This window comes from Sinocyclocheilus grahami, unplaced genomic scaffold (genome assembly GCF_001515645.1).
Source record: "Sinocyclocheilus grahami isolate Dianchi unplaced genomic scaffold, SAMN03320097.WGS_v1.1 scaffold287.1, whole genome shotgun sequence".
Lineage (NCBI taxonomy): Eukaryota > Metazoa > Chordata > Actinopteri > Cypriniformes > Cyprinidae > Sinocyclocheilus > Sinocyclocheilus grahami.
The window spans coordinates 587,661-615,451 of NW_015505466.1; the positions used below are offsets into that span (position 1 = coordinate 587,661).

The following is a 27,791-nucleotide window of genomic DNA, read 5'->3' on the forward strand; positions in this document are numbered from 1 at the left end:
AACACACGTTCATTCATGAATGAAACTCGGCTGTGTTTGCTTTTAGAGATGTGCAGCTGCTCAGCTGTTACTATATTTGGAACTATTTTCGTTGATGAAATATATAGAATGAGACAATAAGAATGTTTGCGGGAGCGTAGCACACACGTTGCGGGAGTGAGCGGTAATGGTCAGAAATTCAGCGGGAGCGGGCTTAAGAAAACTGTCCCGCTCAGGGCTCTAGGCTGCACATCAACACAACACACACAAGTTTTTTTTTCGCGCTCCCCCATCTCCACCCCCAATCATTAGTGCTGCTTGTTCTGTCTTTGACAGAACATATAGGACAATTTTTTTTAAATAGCGCCATAAACAAAATTCAAGTACTTTCAAGAAGCGTGGGAACCCTGAAGGGAACAAACTGTACTCCGGTACTCATCAGATTCATCCACATAGAACAGCAGAGCTGAAGCATAACTTTTGCAATTACCAAAACAATGTCCCTCTGCAAATAATTTAAAGCTTTATCAGAAATAAAACTCAAATGGTCTAAAGTTACATGTAGGTTTAAGTGCAATAGCAAAGTAATAATACTTTATTACTTTCCAAAAATGGTCAAAGGGAGTCTAGTGTTGGTCTTTGGGTCTTGTAAAGTCTGGTCTTGACTCAGACTGCCTTATAATGTACATAGACACACAAACACACACTAACTTTGCGGATGCCATTTTCCAGAGCGAGCCTTGCAAGAGGGCCGGGGCCATCTACTGTTCTGCCATCATCATCTGGACCCCAGCTGGAGCTGTAGATGTCAATATACTGCTGTTTCAGACTGAGGGATTGGGCTTCCACCATATCAGTCATATCGCCATCAAGCATGCGCACACCTACATGTGCAGGGAAGAGAAATTGGGAAACACAGCTTCATAGATATGAATAATATTACATACAGTAACAGTTTATTGTTGCATGAAGCATAACAACAGGCAGTTTACCAAAGCCATAGAGGCATATCATGTATGCATACATAAACAAACACTTCTGATAACTCACCACCAATTTTTGCATTGTAGGCAATTCCGACAATGCAGAGGGAATTGTTTGCAGAGGCAGCAACCACACCAGCACATCTTGTCCCATGTCTTTTGTGAAATCACAAAGAAAAGAAAACCTCATATTTGTCTGGTGCACTAACTGTAATTTTTATGCATTTTAAAATAAAAATATGTGGAGAGTGAGTGAGAGGGAAATGGACTGACTTATTTTCATTGGTTGCATCATAACGTGGTGTTGGATCGGGATCATTGCTGTTAACATCATAGCTGGCTCGTGCATCCTTAGAAAGATAAAATTACACATTAAAGGGACAGTTTGCCCCAAAACGAACATTATTTCATCATTTCCACTCTCCACTTGCTCCAAACCTGTAAGAGTTTCTTGCTTCTGATGAACACAAAAGAAGATATTTTGAATAATGTTGGTTCTTTTTGAAGAACCAGTTCCACTGACAGTAGCGATTGACTTCCATAGTACCCCACCCCATTATGGAAGTCAATGGCTACCAATAACTGTTTGGTTACCAACATTCTTCAGAATATTTTCTTTTGTGTTCAAAACAATCGTACAGGTGTGGAACAAGGTGAGGTTGAGTAAATGATGACATAATTTTTATTTTTGGGTGAACTATCCCTTTAATAACGTCTGTTAGCATATAGACAACATATTAATAGTCCTTCATATTTGTCATATCCCACTCACAATTTTAAATCTATAGAATAAAAATTTGACAGACCAATATAGGGGTCTTGCTGATTATTCACACAGTATTTGAGGTCATTGACAAGTAACAATTTCAACTCGGCTGATTACTAGAATATAAACCACCAGGTTTGTCAATGGATAATGTTTTTATTTTTTAGTGCATATAATAATTTATATAATATTATAAACATACAGTATATCAGATTATACCAGCCACCCTTCTCTTAAGTTTAAAAAAAAAAAAAGTAAATAATATACACAACAATTTTTTCAGATTTCTTTATGCAAATATCTGTCCTTTTTTTCATGAACTTACATAGTTCTGTTTTAGATCTGGATGCTGTCTTTCTATACCATCATCCAGAATGGAAACAACAACCCCTTTCCCAGTGTAGCCCCTGCGCCAGGCGGCCTGAATGTTCATGTCGGTCAAGCAGTTGTGATCACAGTGCTATGAAAGAGAAGGCAAATATAACACATTTTGTACATTTTAGTAAAGGTAATAAAAGGTATTCTTTTTAAAAGTTTGCAAGGGATATTTTAATATGATATAACACATTTTGTGGAAATAATTTTTTCAATTTAATAATGTCTTTTAACTGCATATAAAATTTCTGATTGTAATGTGTTGCATACTAACAATATACCACATGCTGTCCCATTTAGGGTCATTGAAGCTGGTGGCGTGGGTTTGGTCCGTTGTGTCGGTTCTTTTTACTCTCTTCTGAACCATCTGTTGCTGGATCCACTTCACCTTTGGCATTAGAACATATTTGTGATGTGCTGGGCAACATAACATGCTTCACAAACCACAGTGAATTAAATGAAATATTCATTAAGAGCAGTTATCAATGTCTCGTTATGTTTTTGGCAAGTTTAAGGAAGCATCCGTGTGGTTTGGTGTACCGTCTTAATCTGTTTTGGTAAGTGTGTGTGGTGTTTATAGGGTGGTGTAGTATAACTTATTAACTATTCAGTGGTGTCTCAGTGACTGAAGGTATATGATCCTTGTACCTTGTTCTCTGTGGTGATGAGATTGTGCTTTCCTCTGCTTTTAATTGTGGACCGTTTGATGATTCCACTGTGCTGGAACTGGTAATAGCCCACTAGCCCACCAATCTGCAGCGGCACAAGGGGAAGAAGATTGTTTTATATATACAGCCGCTGCTGAAGTGTGACTGACACTGAGATATAAATTATGTATTCATCCCTGACGTATGCCTTTGAAACAACAAAAGGGTTATCCTACACCGCTGATTGACTTACCATCAGAGGCAACCTGAGCTCCCACTGCACGATTCAGCTGAGCTTAAACTTTGGCTGCTGATTACACTTTGACACCCTGTGCCTTGACATTATGATGTTGGCCGAAGCCATACCAGATTTAACCAAAACTAAACAGCCGCGGGGCTGTGGACGGCAGTTACACATTTCATTTGACTGAGTAGAGGAAGTCAGCATCTTACATGTTAGCAAAGAAAACATGTGTGCAATTAGACAAAGCTAAATAAACTGTCTAATCAAACCGGGGTTCAAACTGGCCTAAAAGTAGTGCTACATGAATATTCCAAGCTCTACTGACAACATTTTTCAGAAATCTATATATTTATAAATATATATTATGTTTTTAAGAGAAGTGTTGTATTATTATCAAGGCATTTATTTGATCAAAATACTGTACAGTAAAAACACTAATCTTGAGAAATATTATTACAATTTAAAAATTACTAATTTAAAAATAAATTTTATTTAAAATATAATAATAATAATAATAATATACAGTATCTTGCGAAAGTATTCAATTTTTCATGTTTTGTTATGTTGCTGCCTTATGTTAAACTGCTTTTAATAACTTTTTTCCCACATCAATCTAGATTCCATACATCATAATGACAAAGCAAAAATAGAATTGTCCCAAAATAAAAAGAAAAAAAAACTTAAATAAGTACATTGCCTAAATATTCATATCCTAAGCTGAAGCACCTTTACAGTCTCAATTATTTTTGGGTATGATGCGACAAGCTTTGCTCATCAGCATTTGGCAATTATCTGCTATTCTTCTCCTCAGCTCTTCAGCTCTCAAGCTCTGTCAGGTTGGATGTGGGCAGATGCACATTTTCAGGTTTCTCCAGAAATATTTGATTGGGTTCAAGCTCAGGCTGTGGCTGGGCCACTCAAGGACATTCACAGAGTTGTCTATAAGCCACTCTTGCTGTGTGCTTAGTGTCATTGTCCTGTTGGAAGGACAATCATTGTCCTTTTCTTCTACTCGAATGAGTCCCTCAGTCCCTGCCGCTGATAAACAGCCCCACAGCATGAGGCTGCTACCAGCACACTTTACTTTTGGGATGGTACTCTGCAGGTAATGAGCAGTGCCTGGTTTGCTTCAAACATGATGCTTGCTTGGACTTGAGATTCATCAGACCAGAGAATCTTGTTTCTCACAGTCTGAGGGTCCTTTAGGTGCCTTTTTGTAAATTCCAAGTGTGTTTTCATGTGTCTTCACTGAGGAGAGGATATATTCTTGCCACACAGCCATCAAGCCCAGATCTGTGGAGTGTTGGAGTGGTGTTTGCCCTTCTTTAGATTTGTCCTAATTCCACATATGATCATGAAGCTCAACCAGAGTGACCATCAGGTTCTTGGTCACCACACTTACCAAAGCCCTTCTCCATCAGTTGCTCAGTTTGGCCAGGAAGCCAGCTCTAGGAAGAGTCCTGGTTGTTTCGAACTTCTTCCATTAAGGCTTCAATGAAGCAAACTTTTTCTGAACTCTTCCCCAGATGTGTGGCTTGATGCAATCCTGTTTCTAAGCTCTACAGGCATTTTTTTTCTTACCTCAGAGCTTGGTTTTCACGTCGATATGCATTTTCAGCTGTTAGACATTTTATTAAGACACGTGTGCCTTTCCAAATCATACCCATTCAATTGAATTACCCACAGGTTATCTTCACTCGAAGTGTAATAACATCTACAAGCAATATGAATGCTCCTGCATTTCAACTGTTCCAGACAGGGGTTTTTATTTTTAACAAATTTCCAAAAAAATAGACTTTTGTTTTTTTTGTTTTTTGCTTTGCCATTATGGTGTATGGCGCGTAAATTGATGGGGAAAGAAAAGTAATTTAAAGCAGGTTAACATAAAGCAGCAACATAACAAAACAGGAAAAAATTAAGTGTATGTATGTGTAATTATATAAATTTGATAAATTATGTAATTATATTAATATATTTTTAAATGCATTTCTGTCAGTGGCAAAGCTGAACTTTCAGCAGCTATTACTACAGTCTCAAGTGTCACTTAATCATTCAGAAAGTATTCTAATATGCTAATTTTGGTGCATTTTCTTAATATATTCAATGTTGAAAACAGATGTGCTGCTTAATATTTTTTAGTAGAAACCATGATAAATTTTTCAGGTTCCTCTGATAAATAGAAAGTTCAAAAGAAAAGCATTTCTCTGAAAAATATATATATAAATGAAATAAATAAATAAATGTAGGCCTAAGCATCAAAACAATACCCTACCGTATTGCAACGCATCAAAGCAGTCAATCCAACACAGTAAAGAATAACTGTCCCCCCCCCCAATGTCGCCCATGCTATCACTGTTGATCAAGTTAATGTGCCCTTGCTGAATAAAAGTATTAATTAGAAAAAATAAGAATAATGTAAAAATAAATAAATAAATAAAAGTCTTACTGACTCCAAACTTTTGAACAATAGTGTGTATGTATTGACAGTTTTACATTTTACACAGTTTTACACTGTGGGTCAAATTTACAGTAGTTGCATAATTTAGATTACTTCGATTGCATTCTTATATGTGCACACCTTTGTTCATTTTTTATTTATTGTAAACCTCAAATATTAAATGAAATTAAAATCACATCTAAAATGTATTTGCACTGCAATTTCCTTACTTATTTTCTCTTCTAGGAGGCAAAAGAAAGTGTGCCTGTTAACTAACTGAAGTAGGGTATAAGATGCCATGGAGCTTAGGAGCTCGTCTTGCATGGTTAAACACATTTATTATACAAGAGCCAGTGACCCAGAGACATGGGCTCGGTAAGAATAAAAGGCTAATTTGAAAGAAAACTAATTCTAGAGTTTGTGTTTACAGAGAATGTGTTCATAAGAATGAGTTGGTCTATGAAGTTTTATCCTAGCAGTAATTGGACCTGGTGAAACATCATCCTCCACTTTCAATGACTGGAATAACATTTATTTTCCAAAGTACCAACAAAGTACCAATTACCAACTGTGACCATTACTGTATCATAATGAAAAGTTGCCAATTACAATTTTGGGATCATACAGAAAACAGGAGAACACAAAAGAATACTATCTATTCTGAAAAAGTCTTTGAGATACATAATAAGCATTTCAATAAGGAAAACACACATTTTAAATAATAAATTAAAAGTTAAAAAAATTAGATAATACCCAGTTTATATTGTAAAAAGTGAGACTGTTCAGCTTTTATCAGATGTTACCAAACAAAACATACTTAACTGGCAATACATTTCTGCAAAGTACTTACCTGGCCCATGTTCGCAAATCCGTACTTTCCTGCAATAAGATCAGCAGCATCAGGGCCTCCAGTTATTTTAACCGCCCAGCGGTTTGTGTAGATTTTTGTCTGGACATATTGTAGTCCAATCCCAAGTAAAAATGCATATGGAAAAAGTGCTGTAGGAGACATCTTCAGATGGTTATGCTCTCTGCTTCATGCAGAGATATTGGTCTGATGAAGCTCTTCACTGAAAAGTTCTCATTAAAAGGTGGCCTGACATTGTCTACAACAGACTGGACTGTCAAACAATTGTAAAAAAAAAAAGTTCCTAAAGGACCTAGTTTGACTGTGTGAGCGCTACTCCACTGTGATGGCTCCGCTGCATCTGTTGCCTGTGGCACATCTTCTCCAATTACAGTCCTATCAGTTTCTACAGGTGCACTGTGTGCTTGTACAGCAAACAAGAAACACTGGGGACACTGAATAATAGGCCCAAGGTCCATTCATGACATTATTATATTAAACTGCATTGGTTAGATCATAATCAATTTGCTTTTTTAAAATGATTTGCTTGCTGCATACTTATTTGTATACATTTTTTTCTTAATTGTTTTTGATTCTTTCTTTTATGATACTTGGTTTTACATTTATTTAATTGTTGATGTCTTCATTGTGTATGAATATAATTACCTTCAGGTAATTTAAAAATGTGTTTCTGAATTTATTTGTTTTATTCACATGAACTCAAGAAATGAATCGATATCAAGAATAAACCTCAAACACTCCTGAAGAGACACACCCTGAGGAGATAAGATGTTTACACGGGTCATGAATACACCCCTTTCATGAACAGATGTGTTTAGCATGATCCAGTTGAATAAAGTTGTTGTTTATTGTTGTCTATTGAGTCCCACAGACAGCCAGCAGGATCTTCTCATAATCTCCACTTGTTTCTTTCTGTAAAAACACAGAAACCACTTTTCATTGATGTTTTAAATACGAGTGATCTAAGAATGCAAAATTGAATTCAAAAGCTTTTCAGATCGCCCATTATGAGTTACGTAGACTCACCAGAAGTCTTCCTGAAGGCTTTTGCCATTCATCCTCTTGTACTCTCGAATGATTTTCAGCAGGTCAATTTCTGAATGACTCACAATGATTCTAGTCAATGTGTCAGTGTTGCTTCACAATCCCTGTAAAACAAGACCATATTGCAGTTTAACTGATTTGATGATGTCAAGTCAAGTCAAGTCAAGTCACCTTTATTTATATAGCACTTTTAACAATACAGATTGTGTCAAAGCAACTGTACAGCATTAATTAGGAAAATAGTGTGTCATTAATGCAAAATTACAGTGGTAAACACTCAATTTTCAGTTAAAGGCAGTTCATCATTGAATTCAGTGATGTCATCATCCAGCTCAGTTCAGTTGAAATAATATCTGTGCAATCAAGTCGACGATATCGCTGAAAATTAAGTGTCCCCAACTAAGCAAGCCAGAGGCGACAGCGGCAAGGAACCAAAATTCCATCGGTGACAGAATGGAGAAAAAACCTTGGGAGAAACCAGGCTCAGTCTGGGGGCCAGTTCTCCTCTGACCAGACGAAACCAGCAGTTCAAATCCAGGCTGCAGCAAAGTCACATTGAGCAGAGGACTCAACTGGTTCCTGTGGTCTATGATGTGACTGAATTCTGTTGGCAACTATTTTTGTTAGTCCATTTGTTAAAATGCTAGCACTTGTACCAAAGACAACTTTAAACTCCTAAAACTTTGATATGCAGTTATAATGGTATTAGTTTAAAAAAAAAAAAATCAGACCAATTCTGGAGTTATTTGTGAAAATGCAAATTTGCTTAATATAGTGATATATAGATTTGATAGTCATTTTCATCACAATATTGACACCCTGATGTCCTTTAGGTCAGAAAAAGCGTTATTTGAACATCTCCAGAAATACAAAATAGTTCTAGCCTCTTTGATCATTAGGCCAGATATAAGAAACACCAACATTCACTGACAAATTCGATCAAATTGAAAACATTTTATGAATTTCTCTGCAAGTTTACCTTCATAGCCAGGTGGAGCCTTTCTGCAAAGTAGGCAGGTTTGTTCCAAGCAGACTTCACTAAAACATGAAAAAGACAGTAAGAACATTATTAATGCAAAAATAAACAAACTAATAATTCTTCTTGTTATTATTAATTATAAATAATAACTAAAAAGTGAATTTGAACAACATTCCATATTTTTTAGACATAAATTTAGTTAATCTTGGATATTTGTACCTAACCTAAGTTTTCAAGATATTTGGCAAAACCATCTTTGCTCAGTTGGCCATAATATTGTAAAACTGTAGATTTTAAACAACACTGTTAGTGCTAAACTACTCCAAAATGGCATAAAAATCAACTATCTCTGAAGAGGAATCTGATTCCTCCACTTACCTTTGCACAGCTGTGCTTCACTCCTGTTTGTGATGATGTCAATCAGAACAGAGCAAACAGTGCTAACTTTGCACTTTACCTTTGGTCTCAATGGCTTTCTTTAATTTTGCAGCATCATTCTGGGCATTAAAATTAGGATCAGCATTGACTGTTCCAAAGTGTCCCGTCTCAACAATTGGAGTCGATTTAAAACCCTGAGATGAAACATATTACAAATGATGCAAGTACATTAGGGCTTGCATAGACCAGTGTTTCCCAATCTTTCTTTAGTCGTGGCACACTTTGGAAATTTTAACAAATTTGTGGCACCCTACAAAATTAATTTTGTCACAACATTTTAATTTCTAACTTCGATATGATACTTTGAAAAGTATAGATATTCGGTACAGCAGGGAAGAACTGCAGAATACACTGTCATACAGATATTTTTAATATTATTAAAAAAAATTGTCCATCAGTGGTGGCAATCAGTAGGCCAATTTCTAATGAAAAGACCAATTTATATTACAGATTTTAATGTAGGCTTTTATTCATGTGTAAACATTGTGAGATAGCTAGTTATATATAAGCTAGTTTTGCTCATTCAGTGTATTTTTGATTTTACAGTTGGGTAATTTTGTTGCAGTAGCACGAGATAGCTTGATTTAAAACTTTGAATTGAATAAAAAATGACAAGGAGGCAAAGCAGTTGATAATAAAATAAGAACAAATAAAGAAATTACTAATGATAGCACAAATAAAGAATAACGATAAGCCTACAAATGAAATAAATTGCTTTTTAGTTTTTCAGGTAGGTTTAACACACAGTAGGGCTATTAAGAGATATTTTTTTTTTACCAATTATCCAAATAATGTTTAATCCTAGAAAGCTATTATTATCAGAGGACACGTGAGCATAACGGTTAGCATTTAGCCCATTTATCACACCTTGTTACAGCACAGTAGGGCTATTGCAAACAGAAACAATACTGTACTACATCGATGTTTCCTGTCAGCTCGATTTTTGAGTGGACTTTGCTGTTCCGATGAGCATAAACGGTATATGAGTGGAGCACTCACATGGGCCCAGATGGTGGATCAGGACCTAGAGATGACCTCGACACCCATGAATGTCAGCGGAGACCAGGACAACTAGATGAGCCCCAGAGACAGATCCCCAGTGAAGACCTTGTCTCCTAGACGGCCACCAGGACAAGACCACAGGAACCAGTTGAGTCCTCTGCTCAATGTGACTTTGCTGCAGCCTGGATTTGAACTGCTGGTTTCGTCTGGCCAGAGGAGAACTGGCCCCCCGACTGAGCCTGGTTTCTCCCAAGGTTTTTTCTCCATTCTGTCACCGATGGCGTTTTGGTTCCTTGCCGCTGTCGCCTCTGGCTTGCTTAGTTGGGGACACTTCATTTCCAGCGATATCGTCGATTGGATTGCACAGATACTATTTAAACTGAACTGAGCTGGATGATGACATCACTGAATTCAATGATGAACTGCCTTTAACTGAAATTTGAGGGTTTACCACTGTAATTTTGCATTAATGACACACTATTTTCCTAATTAATGCTGTACAGTTGCTTTGACACAATCTGTATTGTTAAAAGCATATAAATAAAGGTGAAAAAAGAAGTCCAGAATGGCCGTTGTCCGACATTAAGTGACGTTGACAGCCAAAAAAGGGGGCGCTAATGCAATCTTTTTTTTGCTTGTAATAAACTGAAACTGATCCGAAGGAGAGTGGGCTCGTGATGACAAGCAAAATACATAAAGACAAAGGCGGCTGGGAGAAGCTAAAAGAAAAAAAGCAAAGTCCTTAGAGACTGACGCTACAAAATATAAAAAATTAATAATAATAAGTAAATAAATAAATAACAGAGATGTTTGGCAATAGTAGCCCTAATCTTGAGCCTGATGAGGGAGAGACGGCAGCAGTTGCTCCTGAGCTCCTGAGGTTCTAAGTCGCCTGTGGACAGTTACATCAGGTTACCTTTGCCCGCCTCTCTCACCAGAGCATGTAGCCTATGAACAGCACTATAGTAAAATCCCAGGACATCCCTAGTCCTAACGTTCGCTGCTATTTATCACTCCGCATTGTCTGATGTGAATATTCCATTCAATAACGAAACAGCAGCGATTCTACAACGGGTTTGACAACTACCGAGTTAGAAAATAGAGTAAACGAAGTATCCTAAGGTGATTGCTCCGATAAACATGTAACATGAGAATGAGCGAGTTATTGTGCAAATAATTTGTGCACACATGGTCACTCTCACTCAGCTTGGCTGCAGCGTGACACACACACACACACAGTGCACACATGGTCACTCTCACTCAGCTTGGCTGCAGCGTGACACACACACACACACACACACACACACAGAGAGAGAGAGACATATGAATACTTAAATTGTAGAATAGATCTGTTGTTTCAGGTTTCTAGATTCTAGGTTAAAGGGGTCATATGATGCAATCTAATTTTTTCCTTTCTCTTTGGAGTGTTACAAGCTCTTGGTGCATAAAGAAGATCTGTAAAGTTGCAAAGACTAAAGTCTCAAATCCAAAGAGATATTCTTTATAAAAGTTAAGAGTCAGCCACACCTACCTAAAATGGCTCGTTCGAACACGCCCCCACATATCTACCTCACTATGTGGGAAGATTTGCATAACGCCGCCCAAATGTTCACGCAAAGAAAGAAGGCGTAACTTTTATTCTCGCTGTAGTATTGTTGTTGCTGCTGCCGCCATGTCCTGAAGACGCTGTGTGCTTCGTTGTGAAAGCGAAACTACTTTGTTTGGTCTTCCAAAAGAAGACGATATCGCTTCGTCTTGCCTACAGCTGATTACACCATTTCATTACACCAAATACACAAAATAATGTTATTTTTAGCAGCATCATATGACCCCTTTAATGTTTATCATTAGGCTATATGTCATGTACATTTTTGCGTTCTGCTCTTTTTATGTAGATACAATTTAAAAAACAAGTATTTTAGTTCATACTAATATAATAATACATTTATTTCAATCACCATGGGTTTTGTGATGTTATTTGCCATAAATGCGATACATTGACTGCTGTAATATTGTAAGATATTAGTGGCTGTTTGTAGTTGTGGTGGGGCCTATTTGGGGGGAAATCCAGGGCTGTTTTTTTTACTCCCAGTCCATCCCTGCCGCCAGTTGTAGTCTAAATCTAATACGAAACAAAACTTGCATTGAAACTTACTAACAATTTAGTTTAGGAACCAGTTCTCACTAGTTGCTTATTAGCATGCATCTTGACTGTTTTTAGTACTTAATAAGCACATATTAATGCCTTATTCTGCATGACCATATTTTAGATCCCTTAATCCTTCATCATTAACTTACCTTTACCTAAACTACCTTACTAACTATTAATAAGCAGCAAATTAGGAGTTTATTGAGGCAAGAGGCATAGTTAATAGCTAGTTAATAGTGACAATTGGTCCCCAAACTAAAGTGTGACCAAACTTACATATGAGATTATATTGTTCACTAGAAATTGCATTAGATGCAGATGCTTTAAACTACAGTTTTAAAGAGTTTATTAGTTGTGGAATTCGTCTCTTTGATTATGAGAACAGACACACAGATAAGGTCAAGCCAGTGCTCACAGTTCTCACATACTGTCAAATGCTAAAGATACAAATATGTTCATCAAAATTTAAAATATTGCCACAATTTACAAAGCAATTTATTACAATAATACTAATATATAGTTGCCATGTAATTGTAACACTTGAATTACCACTAAGACAGTATGCCAAGTTGTAGTTAGGAATATTATGCAGACGATAACATTCACAGAGTGCATATTTAAATTAAACAGTTTTTATAAGCCAACTAAGGGGGATTGAGTTGTGCCAACACAGGTAGTTAATATAACCATGTAATGAAACTGCAGATGTTTTTCACATAATTCAGACATGTAAGAGATGATTACTGAGTGCCACAGAGAGTCAGCAGAATCTTCTCATAATCTCCACTTGTTTCCTGCTGTAAAACCAGAAAAGGGGTAAATGTAGAGGTGAACTTGACTTGAATTTGACTGGATCATGAAAAGCGACCATTTCATTCCATAATGGATGTGAAGTAAATGGGCTCATTTTTCATTTCATGTTAGCATCAAACTAGTTGTTTAGAGCTTTTCAAATGATGGAGACTCACCAGAATGGCCTCCTGAAGGGGTTTGCCATACATCCTCTTATATTCTTGAATGATTTTCAGCAGGTCAATTTCTGAACGACTCACAAGGATTCTAGTCAGTGTATCAGTATTGGTTCCTAACCCCTAGAAACCCACATTACAGTTAAATTAATGTAAAAATAGAAATAATAAAGACTGAAAATATCAAAAGCATATGCAGCACTCACAGTGCACAACTACATGGGCGTACTGAAACATGTTCCATAAATTCCTTTGCAACTTTACCTTCATAGCCAGGTGGAGCTTTTCTGCAAAGAAGGCAGGTTTGTTCCAAGCAGACTTCACTAATCATGAAAAATAAGAATGTTGTGAGGTTTGTATGTTTGAAAAAAACTGTCATGAACACAAAAACGGAAGATGTGACTTCATACTGCTTGATTTAGTTACTATTGTGTCTTTGTATGTATCTTTGTGTGATAAAGGTTTGTGTGATAATACTGACTGGACCAACCCTCGACACGCATAGTTGGAAAAACAAGCTTCCTAAAAGCTTTGCTTAGAATAGTCTTTCGATCACTGAAGCATTTAACATGTCTAGAATCTCTCTCACACACCCACAGACACACAGACTAAAATGAAGGCTTGTTTCCTTACCCAGGGCCATCAGACAGTCTTCAAGGTCTCCATGCAGCTCACTCTCCAGCACTTTGGCCAAACCCTGCTTGCTGTATTTCCCATAATGCTGGAAAACTGCAAACACATTTTTAATGACACTATTAGTGTCTAAAAAATATAAAGTCAACTCTCTGTGAAAAACAATCATATATGTAACATTTGTATTCTGTCATAGATATTTCTCCACTTACTTTTGCACAACTGAGCTTCACTCCTGGTTGTGAGGACATCAATCAGGACAGAGCAAACAGTACCAACCCGATTCTCTCCTGCCTCAAACAGAGCCTGTATAAAGCAGACGGTGAGTGCATTTACATGCACACCAGCATGCTGGCATGTACATAAACTTACATATTGTTATTATTACAAACTATAATGCATGCTTTTTTGTTCCATTTTATAGTATGCATCATCCATGTTGTGAATACTGCTTGTGTGAAGACCTGTCCACTGAACAAGAGGACTAACAAGGCACCACACACAATGTACTTTATTTAAACTGGGCAACAACTTCACCACAGACCTAGACATGTTGTTGTCCTCCTGTCCCAAAGATGGCACTGTTCATCTTTTTAAGAAGACCTGCCTTCTGCCTTTGCAATGGTACAGTAAGGCACCAGGGGCCGGTTGCACCAGCTGGACGTACAGCCGGTTGTAAGACTAGCCTGAATGCAAAATGCGCTTTCAGTCATGCATAGTATTAATACCTCTTGGACCATCAACAACTTACTGAAATGTATCTAATGTAATCCCTCAATCAGTGTTTCAACCGAAAAAAGACGTCAGTAAAACAGCTTGTGAACAATACGTCACATAATGTCACATTTACCTCAGGAAAGAAATTCACTGTACATAAACTCAGCTAGAAAAATAACTCTAGAGAAGAGAATTTTGATAAATATGTGCACATGCTACATTGATTAAATTTGACTTAACTTGCCATCTTCATTTTTTAATGTATGTTTGAATGTATCTGTCATAAGAATGTGCATGGAGACTTGATATAAAAACGCAGACTTAGGAGAGTTTGATCAATGAAATCATGGTGTGGTGACTTTACTTGTTATGTCTTGAGCAGTTCATTCTTTATTATTAGGGGACAAGCACTAGGTGCTATTGTATCTGTTAGTGATGGGTCGTTCTTGAACGATTCGTTCATTTTGACAGGTTCTGTACTGGAATTAGTCAAGTAGTTCACCTGTTTCGAGTCTTCGGGTTTTTCGAGTCGTTCGTTCATCACGTGACAGACCCATAAGCTTAACCTATGCAGTCTGAGCCGGAAAGAGACTTAATAATGATAACCAACTCTCTATTACCTCTGTTACAACATTCAGTGTTATGGAAAAGAACCATCATGACAGAAATTCACACATTTATAAACTGTAAGAAGTAAAAAGCTACAATTTGAGACCAGAAACGCATCACGTAACTATAGTTATATATATTATATAATAATTATAATAATGATAATACTACTACTAATAATAATAACTATGCATCCGTTTGTATAAGTTTATAAATTAACTAATTTCTCTATCCAATGCTGTCACGGCACATGACAAAAGAACGAACGATTCGAGAGATGAACTAATCAATTCTCTTTCCGGCTCAGACTGCATAAGGGGTCAAAGGATGCTACATGCACTTTTACAAGTTGTTTGAACTGAAATGTGTGTTGGCAGTGTGTACACAACCACCCTATAATGATCCACCCAGTGTTTTTTTTTTTATCTGGTAAAATGTTTTCCCCTTTCTCAAATAGAGCCGATCTCAGATGCCTGTCTGTGTGACATCACACAGACAGGCCCCTCCCACTATAGTTTGATTGACAGTAGCATTTCAGCACAGACTGGACTGGTGTCTTACCTTAGACCCGTCCTGAGTGAGCTGTCATCAGTCCGCCATTGTTTCACCGCTGAAGCAGATGTAGACAAGAATGACTCCTTCCTAAGCGATTGAGGTGTTCTGTTTTTGGATGTAATAATGAACATAGCAGTCGTCATTTACTCCCGACATCTGAGTCGCTGAACTCGCAGTGGATTACATTGTTTCTGAAGGGAATGCGCCCCCGATCTACATAAATGTGTCTATGTTCGCGCGAATCATTCATGATCCAGCCTCATCTACAGAAGAAGTGAGTATAATGTTTTGTAATGAAGCTTTGCAAATTGCCTTTCCTAATAATGTGCTAATTAGCATGTTTCACGATGAATGCAGCTAAAGTAAACAGTCCCTCAGAGAGTGGCTCGGAAGAGAGGGGCGGGGTCAGCAGAGCTCATTAAAAATTAAAAGAATGTGCTAATTAGCAAGTTTCACGATGAATGTGGCTAAAGTAAACCGTCCCTCAGAGAGCGGCTCGGAAGAGAGGGGCGGGGTCAGTAGAGCTCGTTAACATTTAAAGGAAAATGCTACAAAACGGCTTGCTCTGAAAATAGCTGTTTTTGACAGGGTAAAAATTTAGTTTTTTTTACACTACCATTGAGAAATTTTAACCAAACTATGTTACAGACTTTTCATTAAGACCCTAAAGAATTATATCAACTTGTGGAAAATGGGCATCCTATGACCCCTTTAAAGCTTATGGGACTGTCACGTGATGAACGAACGCCTCATACCCGAAGACTCCAGAGATGAACTAATCAATTCTCTTTCCGGCTCAGACTGCATTGGTTAAGTTTATGGGGCTGTCACGTGATGAACGAACGACTCAAACCCAAAGACTTGTCAGATAATAGGTGAGGTGAGCTAATCATAGACATAGAAGACCCAGGTAAACAATGAATTAATCTTTTCTGTTTCTTATAGCATTTTGTATTGTTTGTAGTGTGATCAACGTTTGCGTAAGTAGTAGACATGTTAGAGAAGTAACACGTAACATTTTAATTATATTTTGCTAAAATGAACGAAATGACTGAAAAAAGATTTGTTAATTTTCCTGAACGAGACTCAAAGGTCCGAGTCGGTAAAATGATCCGAACTTCCTATCACTAGTATCTGTTGGTTTTCTTCTTCTTCTTCTTCCGCTCTGGGAGTCTATGGCAGCCAATACAGTAGAACCGCTTGTGGGAAAATTATGAAACTTGGCACACAGATAGAAGACAGTCTTTAACTCATGGGCGTTGCTAGGCCATTTTTAAAATTGACTACTCAGCCCTCCTAAAATTTTGCGATTAGATCCATAAACGGTACTCGAGTTCGTGATCGCCTCAGTCCCCTTTAAATTTCATATGAAAACGGCGGCAGACTTCGATCGGCTCCTCCCCGTCTTTCAGCTCGTTCTTTTTCAATCCGCAGACAGCGGTGTGTGTTTATCGATAGATTGTTATAATATCTGCATCTGTGCAGTTCTTTGTCATAAATACAGTTTACAAAATATCATGGGAGAGCAATCGGTTCCCCATCTACTGTAGCCTAAGTTTTCGCTGTGTTCATCCCTCATCACAGCACAGCTGTTTCCTCCAGTGAAAATGAAGCACATATGAACGCATATACTTTATAAAACGATGTTTCCATTTTCATTTGAATATATATATATATATATATATATACACAATTTTTATTTTAATTTTTTTAATATATACCCTCATTGGGGGCTGAGCCCCTAAAATTAAAATCTTGGAATCGCCCCTGCTTTAACTCAAACTCTCCAGCTCCACCAATAGGCCAAATTTGCACACATATTTCTGCTAATAACTTTTGAATTCCTTCTCATGGCGAGTCGAATGCATACCAAGATTTAAATTTCTACGTGTCAAGATTTTTCGCAAATTGTGAATAACTACTTTTTCGAACTCGTTATCAAAAGCTTTTTGATATACCAAACCATTTTCATAAAGTGCGCTAATGAATTTGATTAAATGTGTGCAAAAAACGGCATGAGGCTATATCTCCGCAATGTTTTAGCAGATTCTGACCAAACTTGGTATGTGTTATAACAAGCATGACCTGAGGGCACATAAGTAGTTTCAGCACAGCACCCCCTACTGGTCAACATATATAACATTTCTGCTTATAACTTCTGACCAGTTTGTCCAAAAATCATAAGATTGGTCTTGTTCGATTCAAAACGGCATGCAGAATCGAACAGTATCTTTAGCACGTCTTTAACAGGGGTCTCCAACCCTGCTCCTGAAGAGCTACCATACTGCAGAGTTCAGCTTAAACCCTAATCCAACACACCTGGACCAGCTAATCAAGGTGTTCAGGGCTACTTAATTACAGACAGGTGTGTTGAAGCAGGGTTGGAATTTAAGTCTGCAGGAAGGTAGCTCTTCAGGAGCAGGACTGGAGAACCCTGGTCTTTACTGAGCAACTAAAAAAGCTCCTTAGCTCTTCATTTTACTTATTTTGTGCTTGCCCCCTTAATTGCTGCTTGCAGCTATATTTAGTAGTTGTAGCCATTGCTGCATGAATGATTTCTTAACTATCACTGCAGTACAATGTGTTGGTGTGGTTGGGCATTGCCTACGCTGGGCGTAGTTGTGCCTGGTCATAGTTTTAGTTGGTGTAATAGGTGTAAAAAAAAAAAAATCGGAAAGCTGAACATAGCTGGACATTAAGCTGGACATAGCTAAGCCCAGCATAGGGCTTACATCTAACTTTTTTACATCTAGCTAGTGCAACCAGACCTAGATCCTCATGTCCATCCTCTTTGGACTGTGCATTACACTAACTGGACCTTGCTGTCTTGAGTCTTAGCTCAGAGGCAAATCTATCAAGACTTCATCAGCTATTTAGCTTCATCAGCTAAATACTGGGGTGCCTCAGGGTTTAGTGCTTGGCCCCCTTTTTTTCAATATGCACCATCTCACTGGACCAAATATAAAGCCACAGCTTCTACTATCACTGCTAAATTTAGTCCCTGCCTGAAGACCCCGCAGCTTTTATTTAACCTTCCACATGGCATAAAGGTTAAGCTAGCAATAACAAAAATAAAAACTACTAAAACTGTTGTAAAAATGCCACAACATTTCACAACAGTAGTGCTGAAGCACAACTGATGTAAAGCAACAAATCTGTAAGTAGGCTACTTTTAACTTGCAATTTTCTGTTTCAATCACAGATGGCAGTAGTGCACTTTTAAATAAAATAAATGGCTATATTTTGTCTAAAATGTTAGTTACTCAATATTAATTTTCGTGTATAAATGTTGTATAAAAGCAATATCACACTTGTAACCATATTGTTGCACTTTTTCAAACTACACTGACTAATCCACCCTTTTCTTCCCCGTAGCGGGAGTAAAATTTTATGGGTCTAGCTTCCAGTCTCATCTGCGTCCAGCTATTTTTAGCTGTACAAAACAGCTTGTTTTGCTGCTTGATATTGAAAATTGGTGTGTCATATCATATTATTTTAATGTATTATCTTAATTATGAACACACTGGTTTGTAGTGCGAACAGATTTACCATTTACTGCTTGTTTTTATTATTCTCGTTATTTCCCTATAGCGGCTAATGAACCGGGAGTCTCACCCATAGGCTTACTTCCGCATTGAAGAATAAGGTGGATAGCTTCTACAGAACCATGCATATACAGTCCATAGAGAAAATGAATGGGATACTTCCAGATGCCTACCAACCAATCCAAATTCAAAACAGGTTACTGGAAAATGATATAGACCCAGACAAATCAGCTTATTTAAACACAATAATTAATAACATGAGTTATGTGTTGTTTAGTTCAGTTGTTTCAGTGTTGGGGTAGAATCTGCCACAGTACCTTTGCATCACTCTTTGCAAGCCCATCATCAATATTATGGTCTTCACTCCTGGTAGCCTGTTATAGGATATATATATATTCGATATATATATTCTGTACACATAAATCATTCAGTTTTCTTATGGTGTAACATACGTATACTAAACAGCATCATTTTTGTACCTTGCAAAGGGCAAGCAGGGTATTTTCAAGATCTCCACTAACTTCACCTTTAATTTGTTCATCCAGCAGCTGTCCATAGTCTTTACAACAAAAAGAGGTTAGCAGCTACACACACATTTGCATTCATGAAGTACATGTATATATTTGGATCTGTGTTGTTACCTTCTTTGAAAGTATTTTTCATTGCTGTGATCTCCTTGTTTGATCTGGTCCCTAGAATTTCACTTAAGACAGCCTCTTTTGTCCCAAGACCCTAATTATAAATTAATTTTTAGTGTTGAAATCTTTAAATAAAACATTGGATGGTTGTGTAAACTGTCTAACATTTTTAAATATTTAAATATTAACTGTCAAGCTTTAAAAAAACAGCAACAGACACACACACACACACAACACAACACTACATAACACAAAACAAACAAACAACAACAACAAAAAAAAATAAGATAAAAAATTAGACCTTCATGGCTCTTTTCATTTCGAAAGCATCATATTCAGGGGGTGTCATCAGCAAGGCCAGGACCACTTCCTCAAAATCTGACTTTAAAGCCTTTTTCAGTGCATCCGCCAGAGGCTACACACACACACACACACACAAAATAAAAACATAGTACAATAGACTAGTACACACACACAAAAGTTGAGCAGATGCCAGATACATTGATTTTTTCTTTAATGCATTAGAACAAAACCAAATATGTGACCTTTTGACTTAAGAGTGCTGGTAAAATGTTGTAAATGTAGGCTACATCTGCTCATGACCTTTGAAAGAATTGGCACAAAACTAGTTCAGTCATACTGTAGTTCATAAACTATTACAATCATCATTTTTTTTATTCCTTGGACCATGTTTAATGCAGTGTACATGATGTCACTGATGTTCTTGACTTCCTAATTTCTGCTTGCAGCTCTATTTTGTGTCTATTTCTGTTCATCTATCTTGAAAATCTGAGTCAAAATTCATATCTCAATTACAAATAACTGAGAATTATGAATAGACAACTTCTGAACATCCTCTATCTATTCCTCCAATCTCATATTTACATGCCAGACCATCTTTACACATTTAAATAGGCCAAAGACAAACATTGTTGGATGTAAAAATGCTTACTTTTCCTGTACTCTGCTGATAAGCTTCTTTGATCTGTTGTCTTTGTGCATTGCTTCTCTTTGCTATCACCTCCACAATAGTGGCTTCATCCACACCTTCATGAGAGGAAAACAGACGAAAGTGAGAGGCTATTTATGATCAAACTACAGCGTAATTCTGGTAGGTTAAAATGAGCTGCTGCATCATGCACTGCATCAAGGTGCATAAGAAGTACAACTATAATTGTGTATTGGGGGATATGTATTTAATTTAACGCTGATTCATGAGACATGGGACAAAACATTTTGCTTGTCTCTTTTTTTTTAAAGCAACATTTAAATTAATCGGACATGGTCACTTAGAATGTTCTTAAAACAAATGTGCAATCTGAGTCAAATGCTAGTATTTTACTTGACAGTACATGTTTTTTTTTGTATCTGATGGTGTTGATACACACCAAGTAAAATATATTAAACAATGGAAAGAACACATGTACAAAATATATATGTATGACACATTTGAAAATATATATAAATATATGAAAATACAAAATAATTACTTTGTACACAGATATTTATTTTGTCATGTGGCCATGTTCTAGTGCTCATGAATTAGTATCATTAAGCCTGTGCTTTTCAGCTATGACATAATGTAGTTCTAGGAATGCATTCTAGGAACGTTTTCCAGGTATTGCAGGGGTGTGTCCTACTCAGTGGTGGACGAAGTACACAAATCAAGTACTTGAGTAAAAGTACAGATACGTATAATAAAATATTACTCCAGTAAAAGTACTCCTTTTTCAATTTTACTCGAGTGAAAGCACAAAAGTACTCGATTTTTTATGTACTTAAGTAAAAAAGTACTGATAGATAGATTTATTTAGCAATTTTATATAGTCTACTTAATTTAAATTTATATTAGCACATATTTTTTATAATCCTACTGCTCAAAATACCTGGGATTTTCCCAAAATAACCACTATAGTCATAGTCATAGATATATTTTTGTCGTTGATATGGACTACGTTGACGAGAGTGATGTAGTAATGTTCACTGTGAAGCTTACACTGCGAAGTACCTGAGAGAAAACAGATTTGACCATCTGATTTTCACCAGTAAGAAAAAAGTGTGTTAAAGCTTGTTGATTTGCAGAACATCACAGTTATATATGACATAAGAATAAGGCCTGAAGTTAGGAAGAACATTTTAAGAAAAATATAATTATATTTTCATAATGATTTTTTTTCTTCTCAAACCTTGTCTGTGGTGTAAAAACACCCCTGGCCAAATGCCCCCAGAGGGCATCACTTCCCACTTTGATAATTACTGTAGTTACCATGTTCTGAACATCACATCCTTTCTTTGCCCTCAGATGTAATCTATCTAGGTGGTTGAATAAAATTTTTTGGACTTTATATCTAAAAAGTACCTCAACTTAGCACCAGCAAGCTTGTTAGCTAGAAAGATAGCATCAGCTAACAATATTTACTTATTTTCAGTATGGTTATGAATAAACATTCATATCTGTCTACTTGGCTAGTTAATCCAAACAATATAAAAATGTATACTGTTGATAAACAATATAAAAACAGACGTCACATAGGGCTAAATGCGTAGCATTTTAATAAAACTGTTAATGTTACGGCAGCGGGGAATATGAACACGCATGAATTATTTTATGAATTATTTGTTTCTGGGTTTTTTTTGGGTTTTTTTTACCTAAAACATAGAGACACAGATGTTGATGTGTCTGCATTCAATCATTTCAGTGGGCTTAAATAGATCACCCTTTACAGCAGATTTAGTTCACAAACAACTGACAGTTTTGACCTAAATATGATTTTCAGTTACAATAATTAATCAATAATTAATCCTAAAATTCGACATTAGTAACATTAGCATCAGACGCGCGCGCGCGCTCACAAGATCTCCCGGTTCTTACTTGTGAATTCAGTTCACTGGAGACTCGCACTAAACGGTTCATTTGAATCAGTGAGTTGTCGACTCGAGAACAACTGCAATCGGTTCATTTTAATTCGTCAATGAATCGTTTGGTGCGATTTGCGAACCGATTTAAAAGGTTCATTGAAAAGAATCAGTTTGTTCTTGAATCAGACACCGCTTCTGCGTCTCGGAGCACGTGATATATTATAAGGAGTACCGATATGTTTTATGAAATGTAGTGAAGTAAAAAGTACGATATTATGCTTTGGAATGTAGTGAAGTAAAAGTAAAAGTTACTCAAAATAAAACTACTCCAGTAAAGTACAGACACTTGAAAAATGTACTTAGTAAAGTAAAGCTACTCCGTTACTGTCCACCACTGGTCCTACTAAACATGACAACACTTGAATAAACACATAACTTATTATATCTAGTTGAAATGAACAGTCTTTTTCATACTTTGTCAAAACACATTCAAAAAAGCAGCATCCCTACAGTATTTCTAACATTGGTATCAGGAGCATGAGAGCATTTTACATCTTTAACGTCGCATTCATTTTGATTTCTACACTGGTTAGGATGTTTCTTTCAACCTTATAGCACAACACTGCTTTGCGCAATTCAAAATGAGTAAATCACCTGTATTTACAGCAAAGTATTTACCTTTGGTCTCAATAGCTTTCTTCAATTTTGCAGCATCATTCTGGCCATTAAAGTTTGGATCAGGCTTTACTGTTCCAAAGTATGCCGTCTCCACTGGACCACCTTTAATACCCTGTGATGAAACAGATTACAACACCCGCTGAATGTCAATCCATGGACTAAAATTACTAATATAAGTAGTAATGTTGAGGTGTACTTCAATATATTCAAATCATTGGTCATATATATCTATACTTACCTTGCTGCTGTCATCATTACTAATTTTGTTGATAAACTTCTTGAAGAATGCCATCCTTTGAAACTGTTGAGAAAGCTATGACAAGTAACAAACAAACAAACAAATACAATGCTATGCTGTGCTTATGAAGCATCATTACTAATGTTTGTAAGTCATTGATTCAGTGTCAAATGTTTTCAAAGAGCTTTGTTAAAATATGCTACTGATGACAACAGTAAAACACCTTTACTATGATATCTCACCTGTTCCCCTCTCTGTGAGAGCTGCTCTGAAATGGGTAATTTCGGAAACATAACCAGGCCTTTTATTCTTTAGGCACATTCAAAGCAAAAAAAAAAAAAACACTTGGCTGGGTGGAGGGGTTGGACCAGTTTGTTCTGGTTGTACCTGTCTTTAGTCATTTAATGTGTTTGCTGCACTCAACTTTGTGCGGGATAAACTGTCATACAATATGAAGCCTGAACAAAAATCATACACATGAAATGACATGTTCACTAGATTTTGCACAAAACTGTGCACATGCTTCTACTTAGTTTCATATTATTCTATTCTATTCTGTTCTATTCATGCACAGTTAGTTCATCCAAAAATGTAAATTCTATCATCATTTACTCATTCATTGTTTTTCCAAAAACTCATGACTTTCTGCTGTTAAAGGCAAAAGGAAGAGAATGCAGATGTATGTCCTTGTGTTCCACAGAAGAAAGAAAATAAACCGGAATTACATAAGGGTGAGGAAATTACATTTTTGGGTGAACTGTCCTTCCATGGTCAAGCTACAATTCCTGACTAGAGTTTTCTCACACTACAGATGTTGAGTCAAAGCTGTGAGGGTAATTTTAGGTGACAGGACAAACTCTAAAACATGAGGTTTGAAAAAGTAATGTTGTAGAACTGGGTTCTGGGTTTGTGTCATGCTTTTGCACAAAGGATACATGCAGAAATTTTCAGAACCAGTTTGGGTGCTTGTTGAGTGATTCATGTATCATTGTGAGCATTAGTAATCCAATCTTCACAATGCTCAACTGTCACTAAAGTACGGAAATGACTAAAAAACTTTATATACTAGATTTTGGATTTATTATTAAACATTAAATAAAATAGACAACAAATGTACTGTAACTGTAGTTCAATAATAAAGCAGTTATATGTGGTGGTATATGCCACGCCGAATTGAGGCAGTAATTAAAGCAAAAGGAGCCCCTACCAAGTATTGAGTACATGTACAGTAAATGAACATACTTTCCAGAAGGCCAACAATTCACTAAAAATGTTTTTTTATTGGTCTTATGAATTATTCTAATTTGTTGAGATAGTGAATTGGTGGGTTTTTGTTAAATGTGAGCCAAAATCATCACAATTAAAAGAACCAAAGACTTAAACTATTTCAGTCTGTGTGCATTGAATTTATTTAATACACAAGTTGAATTACTGAAATAAATGAACTTTTCCACAACATTCTAATTTATTGAGATGCACCTGTACATGCATTAAACACATAACACATACAGTAGGCCCAAAGAGAGTTTCGACACTTCAGACACAATAAAAAATACATCTCACTGCATCAACAAAATACCAAAGCAAGCATTTAGTTTAAAAGAAAAAAATCAGAGAGAACACTTGTGAAACAAAAATGTTTCACAATTTTTCTTTAAATGATAAAACAATCTATATACTGTTCAAAATGAAGACAAAAAATATTTACACTCTTTTTTGTATGTCCAGTGTTAGTGAAAGATGTTGATAGGTAAGGTTGTTTGATGTGACTGAGTGTCCAAATTCATTTTGGGGCCACTGTATGTATATGCTATATGTGAACCTGGACCACAAAACCAGTCATAAGGGTCAATTTTTTTTAAATTGAGATTTATAAATCATCTGAAAGCTGATTTAATAAGAATAAAGAATGAAAGAATAAATAAGCTTTCCATTGATGTATGGTTTGTTAGGATAGGACAATATTCGGCAGAGATACAACTATTTGAAAATCTGGAATCTGAGGGTGCAAAAAAAAATCTAAATATTGAGAAAATTGCCTTTAAAGTTGTCCAAATGAAGTCCTTAGCAATGCATATTACTAATGATAATACAATTTTGATATATTTACAGTAGGAAATTTACAAAATATCTTCATGGAACATGATGTTTACTTAATATCCTAATGATTTTTGGCATAAAAGAAAAATCAATAATATTGACCCATACTGTGTTTTTTTTGGCAATTGCTACAAATATACCTGGTGCTACTTATGACTGGTTTTGTGGTCCAGGGTCACATATGCAATTTACTGTAAAGGAATGTATGATAATTATTATGATATCTCCAAATTTCTTTAAATATTGATTTATCTAATAAAACAAACCAATGTTTACATTAATTATAGAGTGTGTAGACCGACAGAGCACACACTAATGACTAGATCACACATTACTGCCTTCTAGGCAGTGGCCCTTGACCCCTGCCTGCCCCTGGTTGGCCTGGTTGTGGTCCAGGTCCCCTGGGGCCTGGCGCTTGAGTCACAGGCCCCCGGGCATTAGGATTAGCTGATGTGAGTGACACGTCTTTCTGCAGATGCATGCCACCTCCATCTATGCCTGGTTTGACTTTTGGCGATTTTCCACCCTGGTCATGTTTTTTTTCTAAGGAAGGAAGAAACATGGAATGGAAGGAGGGGCAAGAGTTTAATCTAAAGCATCCACTTCTCAAGATTTACTGATTTTAATTATTCAAACACATACGACTTATAGAATTACACTACTGTTCAAAGTTTAGTGTCTGTAAAATGTTTTAGAAGTCTTATGCTCACCAAGGCTGCATTTACTACATTAAAAATACAGTAAAAACAGTAATATTGTGAAATATTATAACAATTTAAAATAGCTGTTTTCTATTTTAATATATTTTAAAATGCAATTTATTCAAATGATGGCAAAGCTGAATTTCTAGAAGCCATTACTCCAGTCTTCAATGTCACATGATCCTTCAGAAATCATTCTTGTATGCTTGGTGCTCAGTTAACTTTTTTTTTTTTAAATTAATATCACAACTGAAAATGGTTGTTCTGTCTAATATATAATTTTTTTTAGGATTCTTAGGTGAATAAGAAGTCCAAAGTAACAGTGTTTATTTGAAATACAGTTTTGTGTAACAATGTAAAAGTCCTTGTTTTTGATCAGTTTAATGTATCATTGTTGAATAAAATTATTATTATTTATTTCAAACTTTTAACAGTAACAGCGAAAGCTAATCTGACAATGTTACCAATTATACTTATATAAAATACTACCAAATGCAAAGGTAGAATTGGTCAGTAACAACATTCTATGCAATACAAACCTGCACTATTCTCTGGAGGAGCAGGGGGCACAAGAGAGCGATCCTCCAGGTCCTTCATCACCTGGTTAGTGCTGTCTTTGTTGTTTCATCTGTTCTTTTCCTTCTCTTGCCTAGAAATTTATGTTAGAAGCACAAACTGGCTAAAATTGTAACAACTCTCTGCCATCTAACAAATCTTAGCATGGACTACTGTGCATCTGAACAAAAACAATACTAACCATCTGCATTTTCTTTTTTAGCTCCATGTTGGAGTTCTTATAGGCCTCTGACACAGAATTCAGGTAGTAAATGGCCAGACTGTAAGAAATACAAAAAAAATGTAAGAGAGTTTGCTTGTATTATGTGATTAAGAAAAAAAATCAATGATTCCCTTACACCATGAGAAGCTGGTATAATAAGTCCAGGGTTTGCTACATTGCTAAAGAGCGTCCCCATGAACAGGGGCGCCGCTAGCAATTTTGGGCCCTATGAAAGAATATTAGGTTGGGCCCACTAACGCACCAAACATACACTTTATTGCCAAAAGTATTGGGACACCCCCTTCTAATGAACAGGTTTGACTACTTTAGTAATTTCCATGAGTACAAATCTTAATGTTTAAGCATATAATGATATTCTAGGGAGTTGTGTGCTTCTAACTTTATACCAATAGTTTGGACAGAACCCTTTTCTATTCTAACACAACAATGCCTCTGTGTATAAGGCAAGGTAAAAAAAAAAAAAAGAATAATTCAGTCAGTGTGGAAGAACTTGACTGGTTTGCAGAAAGCAAAGTCCTAATCCCTGCTGAACACCTCTGGTGTGACTTTAAATGCAGACATTGAGCCAAAAACTCATCACCAAACACCTGTGACTTGTACACACATATGGACAAAAGTATTGGGACCCCCGCTTCTTTAGAACAGAAAAAGGCACTTCCAAAACTGTGGCAACAAAGATGGAAACAAAATTCATGTATTTAAAAATTGTATTTACAGTTTTGTTGCCACAGATTTGGAAGTGCCTAAAATGACTGTACCCATATGTACAAGTCATTGGTGTTTGGTAATGAGTTTTTGGCTCAAGGTCTGCATTTAAAGTCACACCAGAGGTGTTCAGCT

The 27,791-nt window shown here is 36.4% G+C and overlaps 2 protein-coding genes across 2 annotated transcripts in view; both read right to left on the bottom strand.

Moving 5' to 3' along the window:
* Positions 1 to 6,443, bottom strand: part of LOC107600598 (proprotein convertase subtilisin/kexin type 5-like) — a 32,259-nt gene extending 25,816 nt beyond the window's left edge. Inside the window, exons 1-7 of the mRNA XM_016292532.1 lie at positions 6,282 to 6,443; positions 2,752 to 2,856; positions 2,378 to 2,491; positions 2,054 to 2,188; positions 1,236 to 1,312; positions 1,030 to 1,118; positions 691 to 863 (exon numbers count right to left, since the gene is read on the bottom strand). Of these exons, the coding sequence (XP_016148018.1) occupies positions 691 to 863; positions 1,030 to 1,118; positions 1,236 to 1,312; positions 2,054 to 2,188; positions 2,378 to 2,491; positions 2,752 to 2,856; positions 6,282 to 6,443 (855 nt within the window). The remainder of the gene's footprint in view (positions 1 to 690; positions 864 to 1,029; positions 1,119 to 1,235; positions 1,313 to 2,053; positions 2,189 to 2,377; positions 2,492 to 2,751; positions 2,857 to 6,281) is intronic.
* Positions 6,444 to 12,271: 5,828 nt separating this feature from the next.
* Positions 12,272 to 23,613, bottom strand: LOC107600611 (annexin A1-like). Its single transcript, XM_016292546.1, has 13 exons — positions 23,594 to 23,613; positions 23,352 to 23,426; positions 23,114 to 23,225; positions 20,529 to 20,623; positions 19,878 to 19,991; positions 19,580 to 19,670; positions 19,418 to 19,497; positions 19,256 to 19,312; positions 13,725 to 13,818; positions 13,513 to 13,608; positions 13,144 to 13,202; positions 12,880 to 13,002; positions 12,272 to 12,708 (listed from the first exon to the last, which is right to left on the bottom strand). Exons 2-13 carry the CDS (start codon positions 23,403 to 23,405, stop codon positions 12,652 to 12,654), a joined length of 1,032 nt encoding a protein of 343 aa, XP_016148032.1. The 5' UTR covers positions 23,406 to 23,426; positions 23,594 to 23,613; the 3' UTR covers positions 12,272 to 12,651.
* Between the last annotated feature and the right edge of the window lie 4,178 nt (positions 23,614 to 27,791).